Genomic DNA, 21,166 nt, shown 5'->3' with positions numbered 1-21,166 from the left:
TGTAGGTCACAGTTCTCTAAATCATTACTTTTTATGTGCCATATATTAAAAACATACGATCATTCGTAGTTATTTTGTCTACCTAGTTCTGAGTAAGAGCTGCTGTGGGCTCCTCACCCTCATCCTGGCTGTCTTCGAGTCTCTCCTCTATGTTCAGCGTTATGAGGGGTCTAAAGTCGACCTCCAGGTGGGCGTTAATGCTAAAACCACACTTTCGAAAGCTGCTCTTACAGGGGTCACCTGCCTAAACAGAAGCCGCAGTAAAAGGCCAGCGGGGGCTGGTGTGAGTGCAGTAAATGCAGCTGGGACCTCTCGGTTAGCTGGCAGCCTCGCCTGCGCAGACGAGAGACGTTTATTGCCGTGGTGGTAAAAACTGCCGCTGACTTGGTGTGAGCCCTCAGCCAGAAATCTGACCAAATTAAAACGCAGAGCTCACTCAGCCCACTTCTTCAGGCTCGGCTGTAAAAAAAAAAAAAAAGAAGAAGAAGCTGTTTAGCATGCAGGGTTTGTTGACATATCTCCCTTTCTCAGCCTCAGCCACTCAACTCGACTCAAGCCTATCCTATAGCCACCCACAGCCACTTTCTTGGCCGCCGGCAAAGTTGACAAATGACAAATGCAAAAACCGCAGAATTGTTGACCAGGTCGTAATGGAGAGGACGAAGAATAACTGTCCAACAGGTTGACGCTGAGTAAACACGACTAAGAAAGCAAAGCTGTGGGAAATGAGAGTGAAATGGCCCGCCTGAGGTACTCAAACAGGTGTGCCAATCCAGCTGAGCTCAGTGCCATTGACTAGCCCTCCTGCTCTGCCTGTGTGTGTTTGCTTAGGTGTGATCAGCACTGTGACTGAGCTGGACCGGGAACAAAAAGCAGAGCACATTATTGAGGTGAGCTCACCTGCTCGATTCTCCTATATCAAGCCAGGAAGCGCAAGTCTTTCTCTCGTTGTTCTGTGCTTTTGTGGTGTTATTTGTATTTCCAGCTCAAACGTGTGGTGCTTTCTGCCTTCACTCATCACTGTGTCACTATATAGGAATCTCCAAATGAATGGATGATGAGCCGTAGCTTATGTAAATCAATTTGTATGGTGATGTTAGAAAAACCTGTAACACTTTACTGAAAGGCGGAATTCATAAGCCCAAATGACACCATATAACCCTTTCAGGTACCTGGCATTGGCCTATATAGACATTTATAAAGGTTTAACCAAACAAATGTCAATTGACATACCATTTGCTGGGGTCCTGTGACCTCCAAATAGACATATGACTAATAATGTTGGAATAAGATTAGGTCAGTTATCATGAAAGTCTTAGGCAGGTCATATACAGCCATACATATGCTGCCCTAATATTTTGGAGGCACATCATTCATTACAATTACATAAAAAAAAAATGAACATGCATTAAATGTACATTTCCAAATACAAGGATGTTAAAAAAGTATCTTGCAGTTCTGAATCAGACTCATCGCATCACCCCTTTTCCCTCTTGCGGTGTACAGGTGATTGTATCAGATAATGGGGCTCCCCCTCTGCGCTCCACCGCCACAGTGGTCATTAAGGTCTTGGACGAGAATGATAACAGCCCTCAGTTCAGCCACAAGCTCCTCCAGGTCAAGCTGCCCGAGCGCCAGAGCACAGCCCTGCCCCAGCAGGTCTATAGGATGGTTGCTAGTGATGATGATGAAGGGCCCAACGGCATGATCACCTACAGCCTAGAGAACAGCGTGGAGGGCCAGTTTGATATTGACCCCATAACAGGGGTGGTGACTGCTAAGGGGGAGTTCGGGCGAGGCAACTACAGCATTCTAACGGTAAACATAAGAAACGTAGATAGTCTGCTGTTAAGCTTTACTTGCATCTTTGTATTATTTGACCTTCAACCTCCAGTTATGAATTGTAGTTATGCTTGTTGTATAGCACCCAAAAAAAGCCTTTTCTAATAGATTTTTTTTTTAATCGAGTGGTGAATTCAGTTTCAGCTGATCATGAATAAAAACACCCAATGATAGAGCCTGCAATTAGACAGCTGGCATGCCTGTTTTCTTATTTATACTTTTATATTGCAAGGGATGCAATTCCCCCCAGTTGAACACTGATTATACCATCATCTTGTTGAATGATTTCATTTTTCAGTCCTAGAGTCCTTTAATCATCTACATATTAAACAAAACATACTCAGTGTTTATAGTCTTTTTCAAATATTGCACTGCTGTTTTCTGCTTTCCCGTGCATGTTGCACATCCCAATTCGTTTACATAGTAAATATTCCCCATGTGTCATAGATAAGAGCCACAGACCGTGGCAGCCCTGCCAGGATGTCCAAGTCGCGCCTGGACGTAGAATGGCTTCCGCAGCCAGAGCCCAGCTCTGTGCCGCTGGCCTTTGACGAGGCCCACTACACCTTTGCTGTCATGGAGACTGACCCAGTCGCCGACATTGTGGGACTCATCAGCACAGAGATCATTCCCAGCCCCCTCTGGTTCGACATCATAGGTGAGCATGGCCCTGCCTCTGTCCTCCTTCTTCACCTTGCTTCAGTAACTGTAAACAAGCAAGCCTGGCACGAACACGGCCCGGTGTTTTTTAGATGATAATCCCACCTCGGTTGCTTCTACCGGCAGAACAAAAACAAAATAATAGAGGTTTGTGAGCATGTATTCTTTTCAGGAAAAAAGAGAGAGTTGAGCTTCTTGAGGATTACAGTTGTCGGCTCATGTTTTGTTTTGTTTTTTATCGAAGAGGATGCTCTACGTGACATCGTCCGTAATGCCAAAATGAATTTTCCAAATTAATCATAGCCTGTAGAAGTGATTAAAGACAGCTCTAAACTCAAACACCCCTGTTTGTTTTCTTATACTCGGCTTGAGTAGGCTGATATCAGCCTCAAGTGGATTAGGGCCCTGACTAAACACTAATGTGGTGTGTGTTTGTGTTGAGCTCAATGTAAAGCTCCACTGGCCCTGTGTTGTGTTGAGCAGTTAACTGTAACTTTCCACCCTGTGATAAGATCTGAGCTAAAAGGCAAAGCTCCAACTGCTTCACATTTCCTCAGATGACAGGCCAGGTCCCCTGCTCTCTTTTCCCCTCCATCGGTGTCCTAGTGACTGGACACGCCAAGCTGTCTTTCAGCCTCGCCTGCAGGAAGGGTGCTCCTCTTGACCTTCAAGCCGCAACTTGAGTTCTAGCCTCATTCTCGGCCGCCTACAACTCCATATAGAAACGAGTCGGGAATATTGTCAGCAGCCGGATGTAGAGGCACAGTTTCCCTATTGACTGTAATAGAGGGCTGTATTTGTCTGTTCTATTATGGAAGAGCGACGTATTACCCTTTTCTATGAGGAAATAACACAAGGCTTCATTCATTGCACGTCTGAAAAGATGCCTTTTTCTTCAGCCTTCTAGTGACTGTGGACGTGTTATTTTTCTCCACACTAGAGTGAATCCAGTTGGAGACTTCTCCATATATTTCTCTATACAGTTAGTATTCAGCACAGCAAAAATCGTACCTGTAAATAGACCTGCTGGAACAAAACCTCATATTTGAAATGACATCATTATAGCATAAAGATAAAAGCTATTTATATGAATGTCTGCTAATGTTGTAAAATTTCACTCCATGTGATGTGTCATGAAAATATAAAGGGGCTACAGTGTCTAAATATTCAGAGGTTTGTAGACATATGCTCATTCAAAGTTTCTCACAAAATCGATGGCTTTAATAGGGACTTTGTCCCCCATTTGCTGCTGTAAGAGCCTCTAGTCTTCTGGGAAGGTTTTAGTCTGAATGTTGGAACATTACTGTGAAGATTGAAGATTTGAGGATGCGATTACATTCAGACACAAGAATTGATGCTGGATCACCACTCGAACCCATTCCAAAGGTATTGGCTGGAGCTCCATCAGTCCAGAGAATACAGTTACAATGCTCCATAGCCCCACAGCCAAGTTTTGGGGGTGCTTTTTACCTCTTGAGCCAGTGATTGGCGTGCTCCAGAGCTGAATATAGGCTTATTTTCTCAGTATTCTGACTGAATATGTTGAAGGAATGGCTTATTTCCAAGAGATTTTGACTGTTTGACTTGCCTTTTTGTCACTATTTTGATTATACTGGCTTATAGTCCCAATCTAAGACAAAAAAATGGTTTGATTGAGTTTGCTAAATAATGGCCCAATGTATTTGACTTAACATTACTTATTTTCTTAGCATTTTGACTAAATATGTAAACAACATGGCTTATGTTTTCAGTATTTTGTTGAAATATATGTTGAAATAGCTTGTTTACTTTAGATTTAGACTTAATGTCAAAAAATGGATGCATTCTTAAACATACGTCTCAGACCCGTGAACGAATCTTGATGGGTAGTGAAATACTATTCCGTGCCCTTGCAAATTTCTCGAAACCAAATGCTATACTTTTAACAACCACTAAGTGTGTCTGCTGCTGAGTGCCTCCGAACCAATTCAGACAGTTAGAAATAAAAAACATTAGATCAAACCACATGAAAATCACCTTAACCAGTTTCCCCAAAACATCAATTTGATACAGCATTCTTCATGAAGTGGGTGTCTTCTCTGTGGCAGCTGAGATTCAGCCCCACGTCTGAAGAAGCCAATTATGCATCGATTAGAAGCAAAGAGGCCGCTTCAAACACAGGCTTTCTTCAGAAACTCTCCCAGAGCCACCATCAGGATCTGTCAGCGCAGCATTAGTCACAGCTGGTCATGGGCATTGGAACAGTAAAAGAGATGTCGCTATACATAAATCTGTTCAGAGGCCGCTTAACTGATGAATTTGGGGAATGAATAGATGGACAAGAAAGAAGTTAAAGGGCCGCTCGATCACTTTATTCTCTGTACAACAAGGCCAGAGAGCCTTCAAAAGGTGCATTTCTTAATAAACACCATCTGCCGAAGCAGGCATGAGTTTACCCCTACTGATTGAGACGTCTGTTCTGAGTGTGCGCATGCCAAATATTTCCCCTGAAACAATTCTTTTTCGTTCTTGTGTACTCTGCAACTCTAGCGGGGCCTTTTCAGGTGACCTTGTTCTGTATTTAAAATACACAAGATGAAAGCTGAGTGTGCACCCCGTTCTCACGCATGTACATGAAATGTGAGTGGTTGGTTTTCAGCAAAGGCTTAGTCATATAAGCTTGTGGTCTACTATGCTAGAATGGCCATCAATTAAAAGGGCTGGTTCTGGACAAAGAGTCAGCTTATCACTCATTTAAACAGGTTTTGTTTTCTTCGGTTTGCATGCCACCTGTGCCTTAGTGTCACGAAATATCTCTTGCTGTTCACTCATCCATTAATGCACACGGGTCCATGCTGGGCTTTGCTGAAAGACACCGACAGTTGCCCTTTAGATGGCCCTGGACTCTGCCGAGGGCTCTGGTTGTAACCACCAGCTTGTGTCATTTTCTAGGTGGTGATGAGGACCAGGACTTCTACATTGAGAAGAACATGGGGAGTATTATGATAGCAAGGCGTCTGGATGCAGCCAAAAGATCCAATTACAACCTTACCGTCAGCGTCACAGACGGCTCTCAGACCATAACTACTCAGGTAAAAGCACGTGTACTGCATACTGTACCATGACATGTTAATGATCGACTGAACATATTATCCCCCCAACACAGAGTGCAGACGAAGTTCAATATGACAGACCGTGCTTTTGTATGCCTCGGGCGACAGATATTTGGTGTGCACTGAACAGAGAGATATGTTCTTTTCTAGTATCTTCAATGAAAGGTATGTCAGTGTAGCTAAATCTGAGATACATCTGAAGAAATTCCATTTAAACAATTAAAGTGATAGTTTTGGAATAAAATCAAATGTAACAATGTGCAAACTACATACTTATGTCATCCAAATATCTGAAATTGTAGGGTAAACTCAAATAGACCTGACGAATTTTGCTTCTGACGTTGTGTGTACGTTCAAGAATAGGGTCAAATTGTAGGATTTAGAATGGTTTCTACCACTGTTTTAGCTATGTAACATACTTTAGATTTAGCCATATCATATCTCCTGTGAAAAAACAAAAAACAAACAACACTGAATATGTCTTGGATGATCAACTAGATCTGTGTTAATTTTCTGGTTATGTGTTCATTTGTTTGTCCAAGCAATGGCTTTAGTATATGTAGTATTTATAGTATCCTTCAGAAATTGCTCAGACGTACCCACAGGCATTGCATCACATGCTCTTCTCTTGAATCGTAGGCATACATCCGAGTCCTGGACATGAATGAGCATCGACCCATGTTTCTGAAGAGCCAGTATCAGGTGAGAGTTCCAGAGGACACAGCTCCATGGAAGGAGATCCTGCAGATCAGTGCCCAGGACGCAGATGCCAACAGCAGGCTGATCTACTCCATCCACAGCAGCCTCCATCTAAACAGCCTCAAGCATTTCCATCTGGATCCTAAAAGCGGAGTGCTTGTTCTGACAGAGGAGCTGGACTATGAGACCATCTCTACACACACTCTTATTGTGATGGTAAAATATTTTTTTTGCTTTTCTTTTAAAGACACTACAAACTGAACCACAGTGACAAATGCAGGGGGGACTGCAAGTTAGTAATTATTTCTTAGTTAGTAAACCCCACAATGCACATAACTCAGAGTCTATATATATATATATATATATATATATATATATATATTTATCAATCAGATTTCTTTCTAAACATATGATGCACATTTACAGTTGAAATAAAGTTCAAACTTTTTATTTTAAAATCCGTTTGTTAAATTTATGCCTTTTACTCCCAATTTGGTATGCCAATTGACCCACTAGAACTAGAAATGCTCCTAACACTTAGGAAGGTAAGGATCTCCTCTGATACATGTGGAGCCAGAAACCAAAGCCAAAGTGTCATGAGGAGACAGAGTACAATCTATCCACCCAGAGACAGCCCTGCCAATTGTGCTCTCTCAGACTCCGGCCGCTGATGGCAAAGTGGCGTGGCTTGGGATTCCAACTCACCATCCCCGGGTCATAGTGATTACGCATTAGTCTGCTGAGCCACTCGGAGCCCCCAGATTAAATTATTTTTCACTATTTCACACATTTGGAATAAGTGTTTAAAGTCTGCTCTTTCTAGGGAATATCATTCCTTATTAGGTTCTGTTCCCACACATGTGCAGAATTAGAAAAACGAACAAAATCAGAATAAGGATATACATGCTTTGAAAAAAATCAGATGTCTGATCTAAAATCTATATATCTTTATTGGATTTCTTTAACCTTTATTGTTTTTCAATGCAGGTCCGTGACCAGGAAATCCCAGTGAAGAGAAATTTTGTGAAAGCTGTGGTGCATGTGGAGGATTGTAATGACTACACACCAACCTTTATGAGCACTCATTATGAGGGAGCCATCAGCAACCTGGCTCCAGCTGGTACGGATGTGCTTCAAGTCAAAGCTTTGGACAAGGACACAGGCAGCAACTCTGAAATTGTCTACTCCATTCACTCAGGTAAAAGCATGAGGGCTGTAAAAATTCCTTTGAATGCCTCTGTTGTAAAGCAGGAGAAACATTCCATAGCTAGTGAGTGATTTAGTTGATTGCTTCCCATATATTACTGCTAAATGCTGTGTAATTAGCAGATGGTTATTTTTTGCTGTCTCAAGAAAACATCACATCTTTGAAATGATGTCCTACATAAGAATTTTTTGTGTTCTTCCTTTTAACATGTTAATATAAAAGATTCTAATTCCATCACGTTGAACTATTTGTATTGGTCCATTCAATGTGTTTAGGACATTAAGACAACAGTTTCACTAGTTAACGTGTTTATTTTTTTTCAGCAGGGAACGCAGATGGAGTTTTTGACATTAATCAAGAGACGGGAAGCATTCGTCTGTCTAAGTCATTAGACAGGCTCTTTCAGGAGCAGTACCACCTTACAGTGAAGGCCACTGACCAGGGCTTCCCCCAGCGCAGTGACTTCTGCCCCGTCAACATTCGTGTAAAGCTGTCTGAGCGCACAGCACCCAGGTTCACCCAGGATGAGTACTTCACAGAAATAAGTGAGGCCAGTCCTCTGGGCTCTCCAGTGTTCTTTGTCTCAGCCAGCTGTCCATCTGCTGTGAATTACAGGATCAAAGATGGCGACCCTAATGGAACTTTCCACATCAATTTCAACTCCGGGCTGATATCTGTCCAAAAAGCCCTCAATTTTGAAGAGTGCCTCTCTTACCGCCTGCAAATAAGAGCCACGAATACAGCTGGGGTCTCGTCAGATGCTGTTGTTTACGTGTATGTCATAGACGAAAATGACAATGCCCCTGTTTTCCTTCAAGAGAGCTACTATGGTCAGATCAGCGAATCTGCACCTATAAACAGCATGGTAATGGGCGAGAACAACACCCCACTGGTGATTAAGGCCTCAGATGCCGACAAGGACTCGAACGCTTTGCTAATCTTTCAAATCCAAGAGCCTGAGGCTATGAAAATTTTCAAAATAGACCCGAGCATGGGAACCATCTCTCTTCTATCTGCGCTCGACTTCGAGACTACGCCCGAGGTCATCTTTAGTGTTCAAGTGAGGGACTCTGGGGAGCCCTTTTTAACCTCTGCCAAACCTTGCAAAGTTACCATTCGTGTCCTAGATTTCAACGATTGCCCACCTAAATTTACACAACCTGTGTATACAACCTCCCTTACATTCCCTGTTTTCAAAGACATGAAAGTCATCCAAGTTGCAGCTCCAGATGCAGATTCAACCATCTCGTACAGTATCGCAGATAGCAGTCTGAAAAATGTCTTTAAAATACACCAGTCAAATGGAGAAATTTTGGTCAATAATGTATCTGACTTCCAACCTTATTATGAGTTCAAGGTCATAGCTTCAGACGGCTTATACAAAGACACTGCTTTAGTGAAAGTTAATGCCACAGAGACCAAAAAGACAAGCCTGAAGTTTGAGGAGAGGATGCATTTAGGCACCGTTTTGGAAAACACTACATCTATAAAAACTTTAACCGTGCTAAGAGCCACTGGTAGCTACCTCAATGAACCACTGATCTACACTGTTCTGAATCCAGGAGATATGTTTTCAGTGGTGCAATCCTCAGGAGTAGTGCAGACCACTGGTGTTCCGTTTGACCGCGAGGAGCAGGATGAGTATGATGTGGCTGTGGAGGTCAGAGACATGAGAGTTCCACCACGGAGAGCCATCACTCATGTCAAGGTCTATATAGATGATATCAATGACAACACTCCCATAATATCAAACCTTCCCAATACTCTGATGATATCTGAGGAGACTGAACCAGGCGATGTTCTCTTCCAAGTGCTGGCGACTGATGATGACACTGGTGAAAATGGATCTGTAATATTTACGTTAGAGGATGATTTCAGTCTGTTCAGGATTGACCCTTATCTTGGGGATGTGTCCCTGCAGCGCCCCCTAGACTTTGAGTCATTGAATAAGTATGTGCTTACTGTGCGAGCTTCTGATGAGGGTGAGCCGAGTCTGTCAACTTTGGGAGAGCTGTATGTTCAAGTGCAAAACCGGTCACACCCTATATTTCAAAGTCTCTTTTACCCTTTGAAACTGCCTGAAAACATCACTCCCTTTACCACCATCTTGCATGTGCAAGCAAGGAACCCAGAGGGGTATCGCCTTATCTACAATCTCGCAGAGGAAAATGCCACAAAAAACTTTCACATAGACTTTAAATCAGGAATGTTGAGTGTCACTGACTTTTTGGACTACGAGACTCAAACAAAGCACCTGTTAACTGTTCGGGCCACAGATTCTGTGACTGGCTCTTTTACGGAGGCCAAAGTAGAAATAGATGTGGATGATGTCAACGATAACGCTCCAGTGTTTGATAATCTTACTTACACAGCAGAATTGTTAGAAGGGCTTCCATTAGGTGCATCCGTAATACAAGTCTCAGCCTTTGATAGAGACTCGGGAAGAAATCAAGATTTAACCTATGAAATAGTCGACACAGGCAAAAACGAAACTGAGTTTTTCAAGATGGATCCACTGAGCGGCCTTATAGTAACATCTCAAAGCTTGGACTATGAGACCACACAGCAGTTCCATCTGAAAATCAGAGTCACAGATAATGGTACGCCAGCTCTGAGCAGTGAAGCTTACGTTATAGTGAATGTTACAGATATCAACGACAACCCTCCAAACTTAAGTGAGTCACACTATCGAGCATCTCTGGACGAAATGGCCTCTTGTGGTCAAATAGTCATCAAAGTTCAGGCCTCGGATCCTGATAGCAAGGACAGTCTCCAGTACAAAATTCTCTCTGGTAATGAAGGGAGGTACTTTGCTATCAATGAGTCCTCAGGTCTTATCTCCTTCTCCAATGTTTGCAAGAGAAACCTGGATCCATTTTACAACCTAACAGTCGCTGTTTCAGATGGCGTGTTCCAGAAAACTGCTCCTGTAAACATTGACATGACCAGCAGCAACAGGCATCACCCTTATTTTAGCCAGGATATTTATGAAGCCGAATTGGCAGAGAACTCAGAGCCAGGAACACGTGTAATTCGCCTAGCTGCCATTGATCCTGACGATGGACCTTACGGAAGTGTAGACTATACCATTATCAACAAGCTTGCTGATGAAAAATTCTCCATCGACAATGAAGGACAAATCATGACCTCCCAGCCTTTGGACAGAGAGAACTCCTCCCAAAGAGTGATTGCCATTAAGGTCATGGCTAAGGATGGTGGTGGCAGAGTGGCTTTTTGCACTGTGAAGATCATTCTCACGGATGAGAATGACAACGCCCCTCAGTTCATAGCTTCTCAATACCACGTCTCCATCCAGTCCACAACAAACAAAGGTTCTCCAGTCATTCAGATAATGGCTTACGATGCCGATGACGGCAAGAACGCTGATGTCACCTATGCAGTCGATGAAGCTGAGGAAGTGACGGAGGAGGTCATTGAGATTAATCCCTTTACTGGTGAGGTCAGTGTCAAAGAGAGCCTGGTCGGAATGGAAAACAAGATCTTTAATTTTAAGGTCCAAGCTCGAGATGGCGGCATTCCATTTCATAATTCCACTGTGCCGGTCCAGGTTAAAGTAGTCCCGCCAGAGGTGCCCTTGCCAAGGTTTACTGAACCACTGTACACGTTCTCAGCCTCAGAGGATCTTCCCATTGGCTACGAGATCGGCACAATCAAGGCAGATGCAGACATGCCACTAATATACAGCTTAGTAGATGGCAACACCGTGGAGAGCAACAGGGAACAAGTGTTTGCTCTCGATAAAGACAGTGGCACCCTTGTGGTGCAAAAGAATATTGACTACGAGAAGACCAAGTGGTATCAGATCGATGTTCTTGCTCAAGGCAGTTACAACGGCACAGACGTAGCTTCTCTAGTGTCAGTTAGCATCCAGGTTCAGGATGTGAACGACAACCAGCCCATGTTTGAGGCAGACCCGTATGAGGCCATACTGGCGGAAAACATGCCTTTTGGCACTACAGTCATCCAGGTGACAGCTAATGACCCAGACAAGGATGCTAATGGACAGGTGACATACACTCTGCTGTCAGAGATGGACGACATCAGTGATCTCTTCACCATTGACTCACAGACTGGCTGGATCACCACATTGAAGGAGACGGACTGTGAAGCCAAACAATCTTACAGGTTCTACGTGGTGGCCGCTGATCACGGACGCAGTGTCACGCTTTCCTCCTCGGCTCTTGTGGAAGTGACGGTCACTGATGAAAATGACAACCCACCTCAGTTCACAGAGGAACTCTATCAAGGGTCCATAATCGAGAACAGCAGGCCTGGGGAGGTGATTGTCACTCTGACGACCAAAGATGATGATGTGTCTTCAGACAACAGACAGGTCACATGCTATATAACTGGTGAGTCCAATCATGATTTCAGCAATCAGGAAAAATAAACACAGGTGGATATTACCACTGCACCTAAAGTGCAATTGAGTTCACAGTTATTGCTGACCTCTGTCCAGAATGTGTCCAGTATTACCGTTGCACTCGAAGTGCATTTATGTAAACAAATCCTCTGATGTTTTTAATGATCCCGTTTTATCCTGACCTTCTTTGAAGATGGTGACCCACTGGGCCAATTCTCCGTCATGGCGGTAGGAGAAGAATGGAGAGTTACTGCCAGAAGTTCACTTGACAGGGAGGTCAAAGACAAACACATACTCAGGATAATTGCCACAGATGGAAAATTTCAAACAGCTGCCACAGTCGAGGTCCACGTTCTTGACATCAATGACAACAGTCCACTGTGTGAGCAAGTAAGTTCTGCAGTCTTCAGTACAAAATGATAATGAACCGTGCTGAGACTAACCACAATTTTGAGCTTCCAAGACAATAAAGTTGTTTGTGTGTCCGTCCTGGTAAGATCCTACAGATAATCTAACAAAATAAATGTCATACAACCATGCTTTTCTATTGTTTTTAGTTGCTTTACACTGAAGCGGTCATGGAGAATTCCCCGTCAGGACTGTTCATTCTAAAGGTGTCTGCCTCTGACCCAGACATTGGCACGAATGGACAAGTCTCTTTCACTCTTCATGGACCAAATGCAGACAAGTTTCATCTTGACCCCAAAACTGGTAAAACTGATATTTCTTTCCTGCTTCCTCTTAATGCTCCAGTGTCATGTCGTCTGTTGGGTTTTTTTACCGTTAGAGATCAGACATTTCTTTGTTTACTTTTGAAGTACTACATGCACGACAATAAATGAGGCAAATGCCAAGCTGTTCAGAGACCCTTGCCTTCACAAGTTTGTTGTTTTTTGCTTCTAATCATTCACTATTGTTTGGCTTGGGCTTTATTTGCCCTGACATGTTCCAGCGCTTCTTATCTGCGCCCATCATCTCCCCGCCATGCTATATTGGGTTACCAAGATCAGAAATGTTTGAAATTGTGTTAAGTGCTACTCAGGAGAACACTTAGATATAGAGCTATGTTGTCTATGTAGGCTGGCAAAAAAAAAGATTCCAAAAATTCTAAAATGCCTCCCTCCAAGAAATTCCTTCAGACAACAGTATCAGATATCATTTCACAGTTGGCATTTCAGCATTTGTAAAATAATGACATGTCTTAACATGATATTTCAGATGTTGTTTGTGTTTACTTGCTTGGCCCAGGTATAACATTTCACAGTAAGTGGAAACTCAAACAAGCTTGTGTTATAAACAGGGGAGCTGTTCACCCTCGCCATTTTGGACCGGGAGAAAGAATCAGAGTATGATCTGGTCGTCAAGGCAACCGACGGGGGTGGACGCTCGTGTCAGGCGGACATCATCTTTATGGTCCAGGATATGAATGACAATGCACCACAGTTCTCCACCAACCACTATGAGGTCACTGTGTTTGACAACACCACTGTTAGGACACCTATCGCAGTCATCTATGCCAAAGACCCAGACACAGGTATGCCATAACTCAGCCTTGGTAAATGGTAGCAGGATGAACGGAAAAGCACATTGAACCACCAGAAACAGGACGTGAGGTCATGCATGTCCAAGACAGTGTTCACAGGTATCAGTGATTTTGAACAAAAAGAAAATACACACTTGCTAAATGCTCTTATTGAAAAGCTCTCATTCCTCTCCCCTGAGCCAGTGCAGAGAGCAAAAGTGAAGGTGTGTAACGTTTGATCTGGGATTGAGCTCTGTACAGAGAGCTACTCTTAGGGAGTGCCAGACCACACCTCGAGATGTGTGGGAACTTGTACAGGATCTACTGTGGCTCCTGGCCCAAGGCTTCGGCTCTTTTGGGAACTACTTTGACACTGCCTGCAAACGTGTAAACACCATTAGCTTTTCTTTTTTTTTTTCTTTTTTTGCTGTTTTGGCGCAAAACCAGTAATCAGAAATAGCTTGTTCGCATTGGCTTCTGATCTTGCACCTGTACTTTACTGACGCAAGTGGAGTATTTTCATTTTTTTAAAACCCAATTTAGTCCCCAATTAAGCTAAGCCAATGAATCCACCTACTTACTAGGACTCCCCCAGTCACCGGGAGGGTTTTCACCAATGCCCTACCCACCCAGAAAGAGCATGGCCAGTTGTGCTCTCTTGGGCTCCGGCTGCTGATGGCAAAGCAGCATGACCCAGAAACTTGAGTCTGCTGAGCTACTCAGAGTCCAGTTTGGAACTACTTTGGCACATTCTGCAAATGTGTAAACACCATAATTCCTAGCTTATTTTGTTTATTGATTCCTTTAAGCATCTGATTGGTGACAAAACCAGAAATCATAAATAGCTTGTTTGGTTATACTTTACTGATGCAAGTGGAGCGTTCTAATTCATGGTGGTTGGATCTGGCCTGAATTCTGCATGTAGATGACGTTAAGTACAAAAGCAAGACCTTCTCTGAAGAAATTCTCTTCATTCTTTAACCCCATTTTAAGCAATGTAAACACCAGTAGCAGCAAAGCACAGTTTTTACTAATTTCTTCTAAAAAAACAAGCCAGCTGGTTTAGCAAAAATAGTTTACATGTAGTTCAAATGTATTTATACATATTTCATACAGGATTCAATCACAGACTTCAGCTGAGATCACATCTTCGTTTCAGGTTTTGATGTCTTGGGTAATTTCAAGTCAAAAATCAAAAGAAATGATGGAACTTACGGAAGTCTAGTCTAGAGGATTGTTGTTCACAGTTTGAGGTTAATGTCCTCTCGTCCTCTTTGGCAGGCATAAACTCAGAGGTGAGATACTCTCTTCAGGGAGCCAACAGCGGCTTCTTCTCTTTGGATGAGATTTCAGGTATCTTACGTTTGGAGCGCTCTCTGGCTGACGAGGCTCAGTCCACCTTCGAGCTGCGAGTCAAAGCCACGGACCGAGGTCTTCCTCGCCACCACTCCTCATTAGCCACGGTCACTGTGCACGTTGTGATCCTGAGCGACTACCAACCCGTGTTCCTGAGCTCCGAGTACACAGCCCAGCTCCCAGAATCCTTGCCAGTAGGGACAGAGGTGCTCAGCGTGTCTGCCCTCACCAGAGATGGCACTGGCAGTGAGCCTGTCCGGTACTCCATCATTGCTGGCAATGAGGACGGGAGGTTCAAGATGAATCCAGAGACAGGTGAGGTTGCTTAATGCTTAATTTATGTTTGGCGGTCATGTCCATGAGATGGTTTGCCTGATGAATAAATATGGCATGGTGAATAGTGCACTGACCAACTTTGTGTCCAGTATTAGAAATGTTGAAAGAACATGAATGTTATGGTGTTATTGTTTTTTTTTCACATAGATTTTGCCATTTAATTAAATTACAGACAGTTTTATGATTTTAGGATTTAATTGGTAAGTTGGAGAAATGCATAACAACACAGACTAGAAGTAATTGAATAATTAAATTTCTTGACATTGTTTTTACTTTTAGCTTGTTTTCACTTTTTATATGCATTTTTATGGTTGAATGAATTTTAATTTAGCTGCATAATTGTATTTTTTTTTATGAAGTTGGTGATGAATGAGTATCATTTATCACAATTACCAAATAATAAGCAGTGTGTTTTGCAGCCAAATAAATAATGCATGATTGAGTTGAAGTGAAACAGTTTCTAACATGGCTATATTTGATTGTTGACACTGGTGCAGGTCTCTAAGAAACAAAAGGAGATTACACAAATACTACAGAGACAGTAGACTTACAGTACTGTAAAGACTCTTTGTTTTCAGATGTTGTCTTGAGTAAATTAGGCTGCACCCTCCACCTAGAGAGCCTGCTAAGCTTCTCCTTGGGGATTAGTAAGGGCAGAGCTGGAGAGCCTGTACTAACATGCTTTTGAACCGCCGAGCCTCTCGTTCACTTCTCCTCTCTTCACTACTGCATAGGCCCCCCCCCCTCCCGTCTCTATTTCCTTATCTCCACTCCTCAGAGCCACAGAGTCTTCTGCCCACACCACTTTTCTTTCTGGATTCATTATTTGTTTAACAGTTTGCAAATGCAAACCTTGTCAACTACCATGCATTCTGCAGCAAAAACCAATTGGTTATTTAGAAGTAATTTGTGCTCCAACAGCTATCGGCCCAGAGCTGTTGAAAGGCTAAAAAGGCTAAACACAGCTTCACGCTGGTTTTGCATTATATTTGCAACTAAATGCTGGACTGGAGACATTTTTTGTGGGATTTTCCTCTTCCTTTTGATGTTTTTTTGTGCCTATGAAACATTAAGGAGACACTTTCTAAGTCCAGAGTGTTTCATGTTGCTTCAGCAGCAGTTTTTCACCAGTTTAATTTTTGGGGATTAAAGGACTCACATCCTACATTTTTCATATTTTTTTTGTTATTTGTATATTATTTTCGTTGTTTTTTTTCCTGAAGTCCACTTGTAACATTTTGTAACGCGTTATGAGCCAGAAAGACCAAGTCCTAAACATAGAAAGCCACCTAGCACTATGCCTCATTCAAAAAGCAATTCAGATAGAAACACTACTTATAACTTTAGCATAAACGGGCGTGGCTAAACTGCTGTACGCTAAAAACAAATGTGCTGTTTTTTTTTTCTCACCCAAAGTAACAGATTTAAAATGGGCTCTATTACTTTCAGAATCTCTTGATATTGGCCCTTTAATTAGGTTGATGTTTCCTCTGTACAAGTCGGTTTATCTGTCCTCTCTTTTAGTTCCAGAATGTGCATCATAACACACATTTCGTGACATTGTTTTCCCAAAATGCCAACTTTACAGGAGAAGGAAAAACTCCTTCTTAACTTTCAGTAGAGGTCAATGCAAAAAGAGTTAATTCTAAGTCATTTTTGAGCATTCTTATTGGTCCATTCATCATGAAATTCTAATTAAATACAATGTAAAGAACAAATGTGAAATTCATGTAAAAAAGTGGAAAACTGCAAAAATGCAGCATGGTTTTTGCGTGACAGCAACAATGAATAAGATGCAAATTCTCTAGCATATAGAATTACAGAAGAAAGGATGGCTAGACTTAAACTGTAGTAAGCCATAAAGTGAAGTAAAATAATCTGATTTAGGGTCATATGTGAGTGTAAAGCATGCCCAGATGTTTTAAAATCCACATCTTGTCCCTGCTATTACATTTAGTAAGATTACACATAATGCCTGCAGAGAGGATGCTGGCTAACACGAGGTGGGTGTGAATCTCACAATATCGTAACCCAAAAAGATTGAAACGTGAGAACACAACAAATCCTTCTGTCACTGTGGGGCATTGTCAGCATGCCTATTACACTCTGTATGGATCTGGCATTTGTTATGAAAGATAAACTATTTGTTGCTGTTACACCCAGTTCTGACTCCTGAATGACGTGTTCCAGGAATTCAACACTATTTTCACTATCTTGATTATAGAATGAGCACTTTGCCATTGACCACGACTCAGACTGGGGTTTTTTATGCGAGAGCCAGTGTCCACTCTTGCATGGACAACAAGGCGTGTGTACAAACGTAAGCACACGTGTATTGACTGAGGCCAGGCAGGGGATTGGCGAAGTCCTGGTAATAACATGGCAGCTGAGCTCTGGAGAAAGCCATTAAGTGACACAGCAGAGCCCTTGATCTTCAAAATCAATAAAAGAGAGATTGCAGCAAGCAACCTGTTGAAAACTGGATTCTAGCAGTGAGCAGGAATGCAGTTGGTCATGTACGTTTTGTTCCATCTCGTCTTATTTTAATGAAGTATGCTGGCAGGGGGCCCTGTAAACTCTGCCTTCTTTTTTTTGCGCAAAACGTCCGCTGCAGAGAAAGGAAATAAAATAAAAAAAAAACACCACATGAATATTTCTCAACTATGTCTGAAACAGTACTCAACTTGAATGTAGACTGTTCATTTGGGTGCCCTATGCATATGGTTCTCTATCCTGGCTCCGGAATGCTTCCATGTCCTGCACTATTCAAACAAGCCCGATTCAACAAACCAGCTAATAAATAAAGCCTTTCCTGGGTTGAACTTGGTGCGTTAAAGGCCCAGGACCAGGATTGAGAATAACAGCCAAAAATGAGATAATATATTTTATTATGTTTAAATGTTAATCTGACATTTGCTTGTTAATTAAAATTCTGTTTCTTTTTTTTTTTTAATGTGACGGAAACACTTTCAGTCTAATAAAGTAAACAAGTAGCCTCTGAATCAGTGGCGTGTATTCTGTGTAGCCCCTGAGAATCAGTAATTAGGTATAGGAGTTATTAGTGAAAAACACTTAATTAGGTAAATCACGGTTCCCTCTGTGCTCATTTTGCACATTGCCAAAGTATTTTTTTATTGTTCTTTGACATATAAAAAGTAAGTGTATGACTTTTGTTGGGATGAAAAATGATATATATGTAAAACCCTGTTATTTTGCTTTAGAATGAAATATGCTGATTTTTCTATTACGAAAAAAGAAATGCTAAACGATAAGGTTTATGGCAAAAGCTCGCAGAACCAATATATCATAGCATAGTTTTAACACAGTAACAAAACACTGTAATTATTCCAGAGTCTTACCGGGTAGTGTTGCATGTACTGCTGTCCTCTTAGCAAGATGTGCTGTTAGTAAGCTGAACAGATTGTAGCCAGTTAGCTTTTAGCCCTGTCCCTACTCATGTTTGGCTTTCTTAAGTCTTACCTGTAGAAAAGTTAAATGCACTTTCCCTTATTTCCCTTCTTTAGCTCCAGCTTAGGAGTCACTTGGCTCAGTCCAGGTTGTTTTCAAGGGACCAGACATTGGGGAGAAGAGTTGGTTTGAGTTCCTCACAGGAAAAACAATGGCCGGGTTCATGAAGCAACCCCTATTCCATAATTAGCAGAGTATGAAGCTGATGTGCTGTACAGACAGTTCAATACATTCTTAGCACAGGACAAATTCACCATTGCTTCAGTTGGTTCTGATGAAACTTTTGTTTCTTCTGAAGGTTATAGTTGCCTGATTCAGCCTTCTTGGTAATTCTGAGACAATGAACCTTTTTGCCAGCATGCCATCTAATAAGTTGACAGTAGTGCAGACTTTCCCAGAAAGAACCTCTCGGGCTGCTGACCTAAAATCTGGAGCTTGCAGCATTTCACGCTTATATGAAAGCCAAGCTCATTCGTAGGTTTCTTCTCTTAGATCTTTCTGTAACTTTAGAGCGCTCTCTAATTGGAAGCCATCACCAGGGAATTGCTAACTATGCTTTTTTCAAAGTAGGAGTTTGCTTTGCCTTGTCAGTCCATTGCCCTTTCCTGTGCCACATTAATTCTGCCAGGAACATTCGCAACGGTAGCTTTGCCTTTACAAAGCTATATCACACAGCGTCTTTCATCCCAGAGAGCTGGCGAATAGATTTCTGAGCTTTGTTCTCGAGCTCAGGCAAACGTGACATTCTTCTTCCCTCCAGGCCACTTTCTGTGGAGAACGCAGCGCGCCCGTCAGAAGTGGCTGTGATATTGTCTCTCTGTGCCGCAGGTGTGCTGTGGGTGAACGCTGCGCTGGACTTTGAGCTGTGCCGCGAGTATTACCTGTCAGTGGAGGGAGCGAGAGGCAAGGCGTCACTGGCTGACATCGCCATGGTTATAATCAACATCACCGACATCAACGACAACCCACCGGTCTTTAGCCGCGGAGACTACAGCACTGAAATCACAGAGGATATCTCTGCTGGAGACACGGTGATGCAGGTATCAGTGACAGTCTCCCTCACCTGTCACTGCTGCGCCAGTGATAACGCTATCAATTGAGGCCAGAGCCAGCTGCTTCTTGCCCCAACCTAGCCTTCTATCCCACCGCCTATGGACAGTGAGATTCACCCAGACACACGTAGTCAGTCACAAATACCTTAATGCCTCTTGTTATCTCAGTTCTAATATTTAGCACCCTTTTGATTGATTTTGATTGCCCTGGGAAGCCGGCAGTCTAATAAAGTAAAATGAATCATTCAACAAAATTGCTTTTTCACGGTTTCCTCTATATAACCCAAATGTAATCAGTCACCCAGGAAACATGTAAAGTTTCTTCAGCAACATTTGTTTCGTTCTATTGTGATAAACATCATAGTTATGATTTTCTGAAGTTTGCACCAACAATTCTAAGGGCTGACCAGGGCCCTGAAAAGTGTATTACTTGAGTATTTTGTCAGAATTGTTAGAGTTCTGGGACAGTGTAATATCTTTTCATGGGGCCTCAGAATCCCTGGTAATGCCCCTGACTTTCAGTGGGCACCAAGCTGCCTGGCTTAACACCTACAAGTGCAGTCAGGATGCAATTGTGTAAACTGGGCAAAATATTAGTTTGCTTCACTGTCCGGTTGGAATGCAAAAAAAAAAAAAAAAAAAAAGAAAAATGCACAAACCTTGTATCTCCTTCTAAACCCCTTAAATTGCCTATGGCCTGCTGACAGGCCGAAAGTGTTATTACAAACTTCTAATACCAAAGATTAGCCCCACCAGTTTGTACAAAAGTCCCTGTAGTGTGTAATGTAATTATCCTTTCTGCGTGAAGAGGTTAACTTTCAGTAGACGTCCATGTTAAAATTGTAAAAACAGCAAAAATGGAGCCTTCTTCACCTTCAGTACATGGTTATGTGATGCTGTATGTTTTGGTACATTCAGCCTGTTCCGCATGCAGTGATCAAAGGTTCACACACTGCTTTGCTCGGCCACAATAAGGGCTCCTTAGCCGTGTTTGCTGACAGCACATCTCTGTGCCTTTCTCTCTCCTCTCTCTCTCTCTCTCTCTCTCTCTCTCTATCCCCACTGCCCTTCTCTTTCTTACATTTTCTGCCTTTACCCTTCTCTAACCCTCACTTCTCTCTCTCTCTCTCCCTCCCTGTCCACCTCTCCTTCTCCTTTTACTTTTTTTCTCGTTCTCTCTCTCCCTCCCTCTCTCAGGTGACAGCTGTCGACCTTGATGGGCCTCCAAACAACCTCATCCACTACTCCATCGTGAGTGGCGACCCACAGCAGCAGTTCAGCATCGATCCTCGCACTGGTCACATCAAAGTGCGCTCCGCACTGGACAGGGAGGAGGTGAGTATGTCCGCTCAAGGCGGGTGAGAAACTCAACAGCGAACACCATCCGCCTCTCCTGTCTCTGTCTCTCTTTCTCTTTTTCTCTACTACCTCTGCGAGTGCAGACTTGTTTTCTTTGGTTTCGGTCGTCTGAATCATCGGAGGATAAGGGTTTGTTTGGTATTATAACTGTTAGAAAATGGGCTTATGCAATTAATTTCACCCACCATA

The 21,166-nt window shown here is 42.6% G+C and overlaps 1 protein-coding gene across 1 annotated transcript in view; it reads left to right on the top strand.

Moving 5' to 3' along the window:
- Positions 1 to 21,166, top strand: part of fat2 (FAT atypical cadherin 2) — a 41,751-nt gene that overhangs the window by 6,011 nt on the left and 14,574 nt on the right. The window contains exons 3-15 of the mRNA XM_072663719.1: positions 832 to 890; positions 1,507 to 1,818; positions 2,290 to 2,500; positions 5,434 to 5,573; positions 6,234 to 6,509; positions 7,281 to 7,491; positions 7,824 to 11,873; positions 12,078 to 12,274; positions 12,442 to 12,595; positions 13,185 to 13,418; positions 14,688 to 15,077; positions 19,395 to 19,606; positions 20,816 to 20,953. Coding sequence (XP_072519820.1) covers positions 832 to 890; positions 1,507 to 1,818; positions 2,290 to 2,500; positions 5,434 to 5,573; positions 6,234 to 6,509; positions 7,281 to 7,491; positions 7,824 to 11,873; positions 12,078 to 12,274; positions 12,442 to 12,595; positions 13,185 to 13,418; positions 14,688 to 15,077; positions 19,395 to 19,606; positions 20,816 to 20,953 — 6,584 coding nt within the window. The remainder of the gene's footprint in view (positions 1 to 831; positions 891 to 1,506; positions 1,819 to 2,289; positions 2,501 to 5,433; positions 5,574 to 6,233; positions 6,510 to 7,280; positions 7,492 to 7,823; positions 11,874 to 12,077; positions 12,275 to 12,441; positions 12,596 to 13,184; positions 13,419 to 14,687; positions 15,078 to 19,394; positions 19,607 to 20,815; positions 20,954 to 21,166) is intronic.

This window comes from Salminus brasiliensis, chromosome 19 (genome assembly GCF_030463535.1).
Source record: "Salminus brasiliensis chromosome 19, fSalBra1.hap2, whole genome shotgun sequence".
NCBI lineage: Eukaryota > Metazoa > Chordata > Actinopteri > Characiformes > Bryconidae > Salminus > Salminus brasiliensis.
This window is presented reverse-complemented; position numbering and strand designations above follow the sequence as displayed.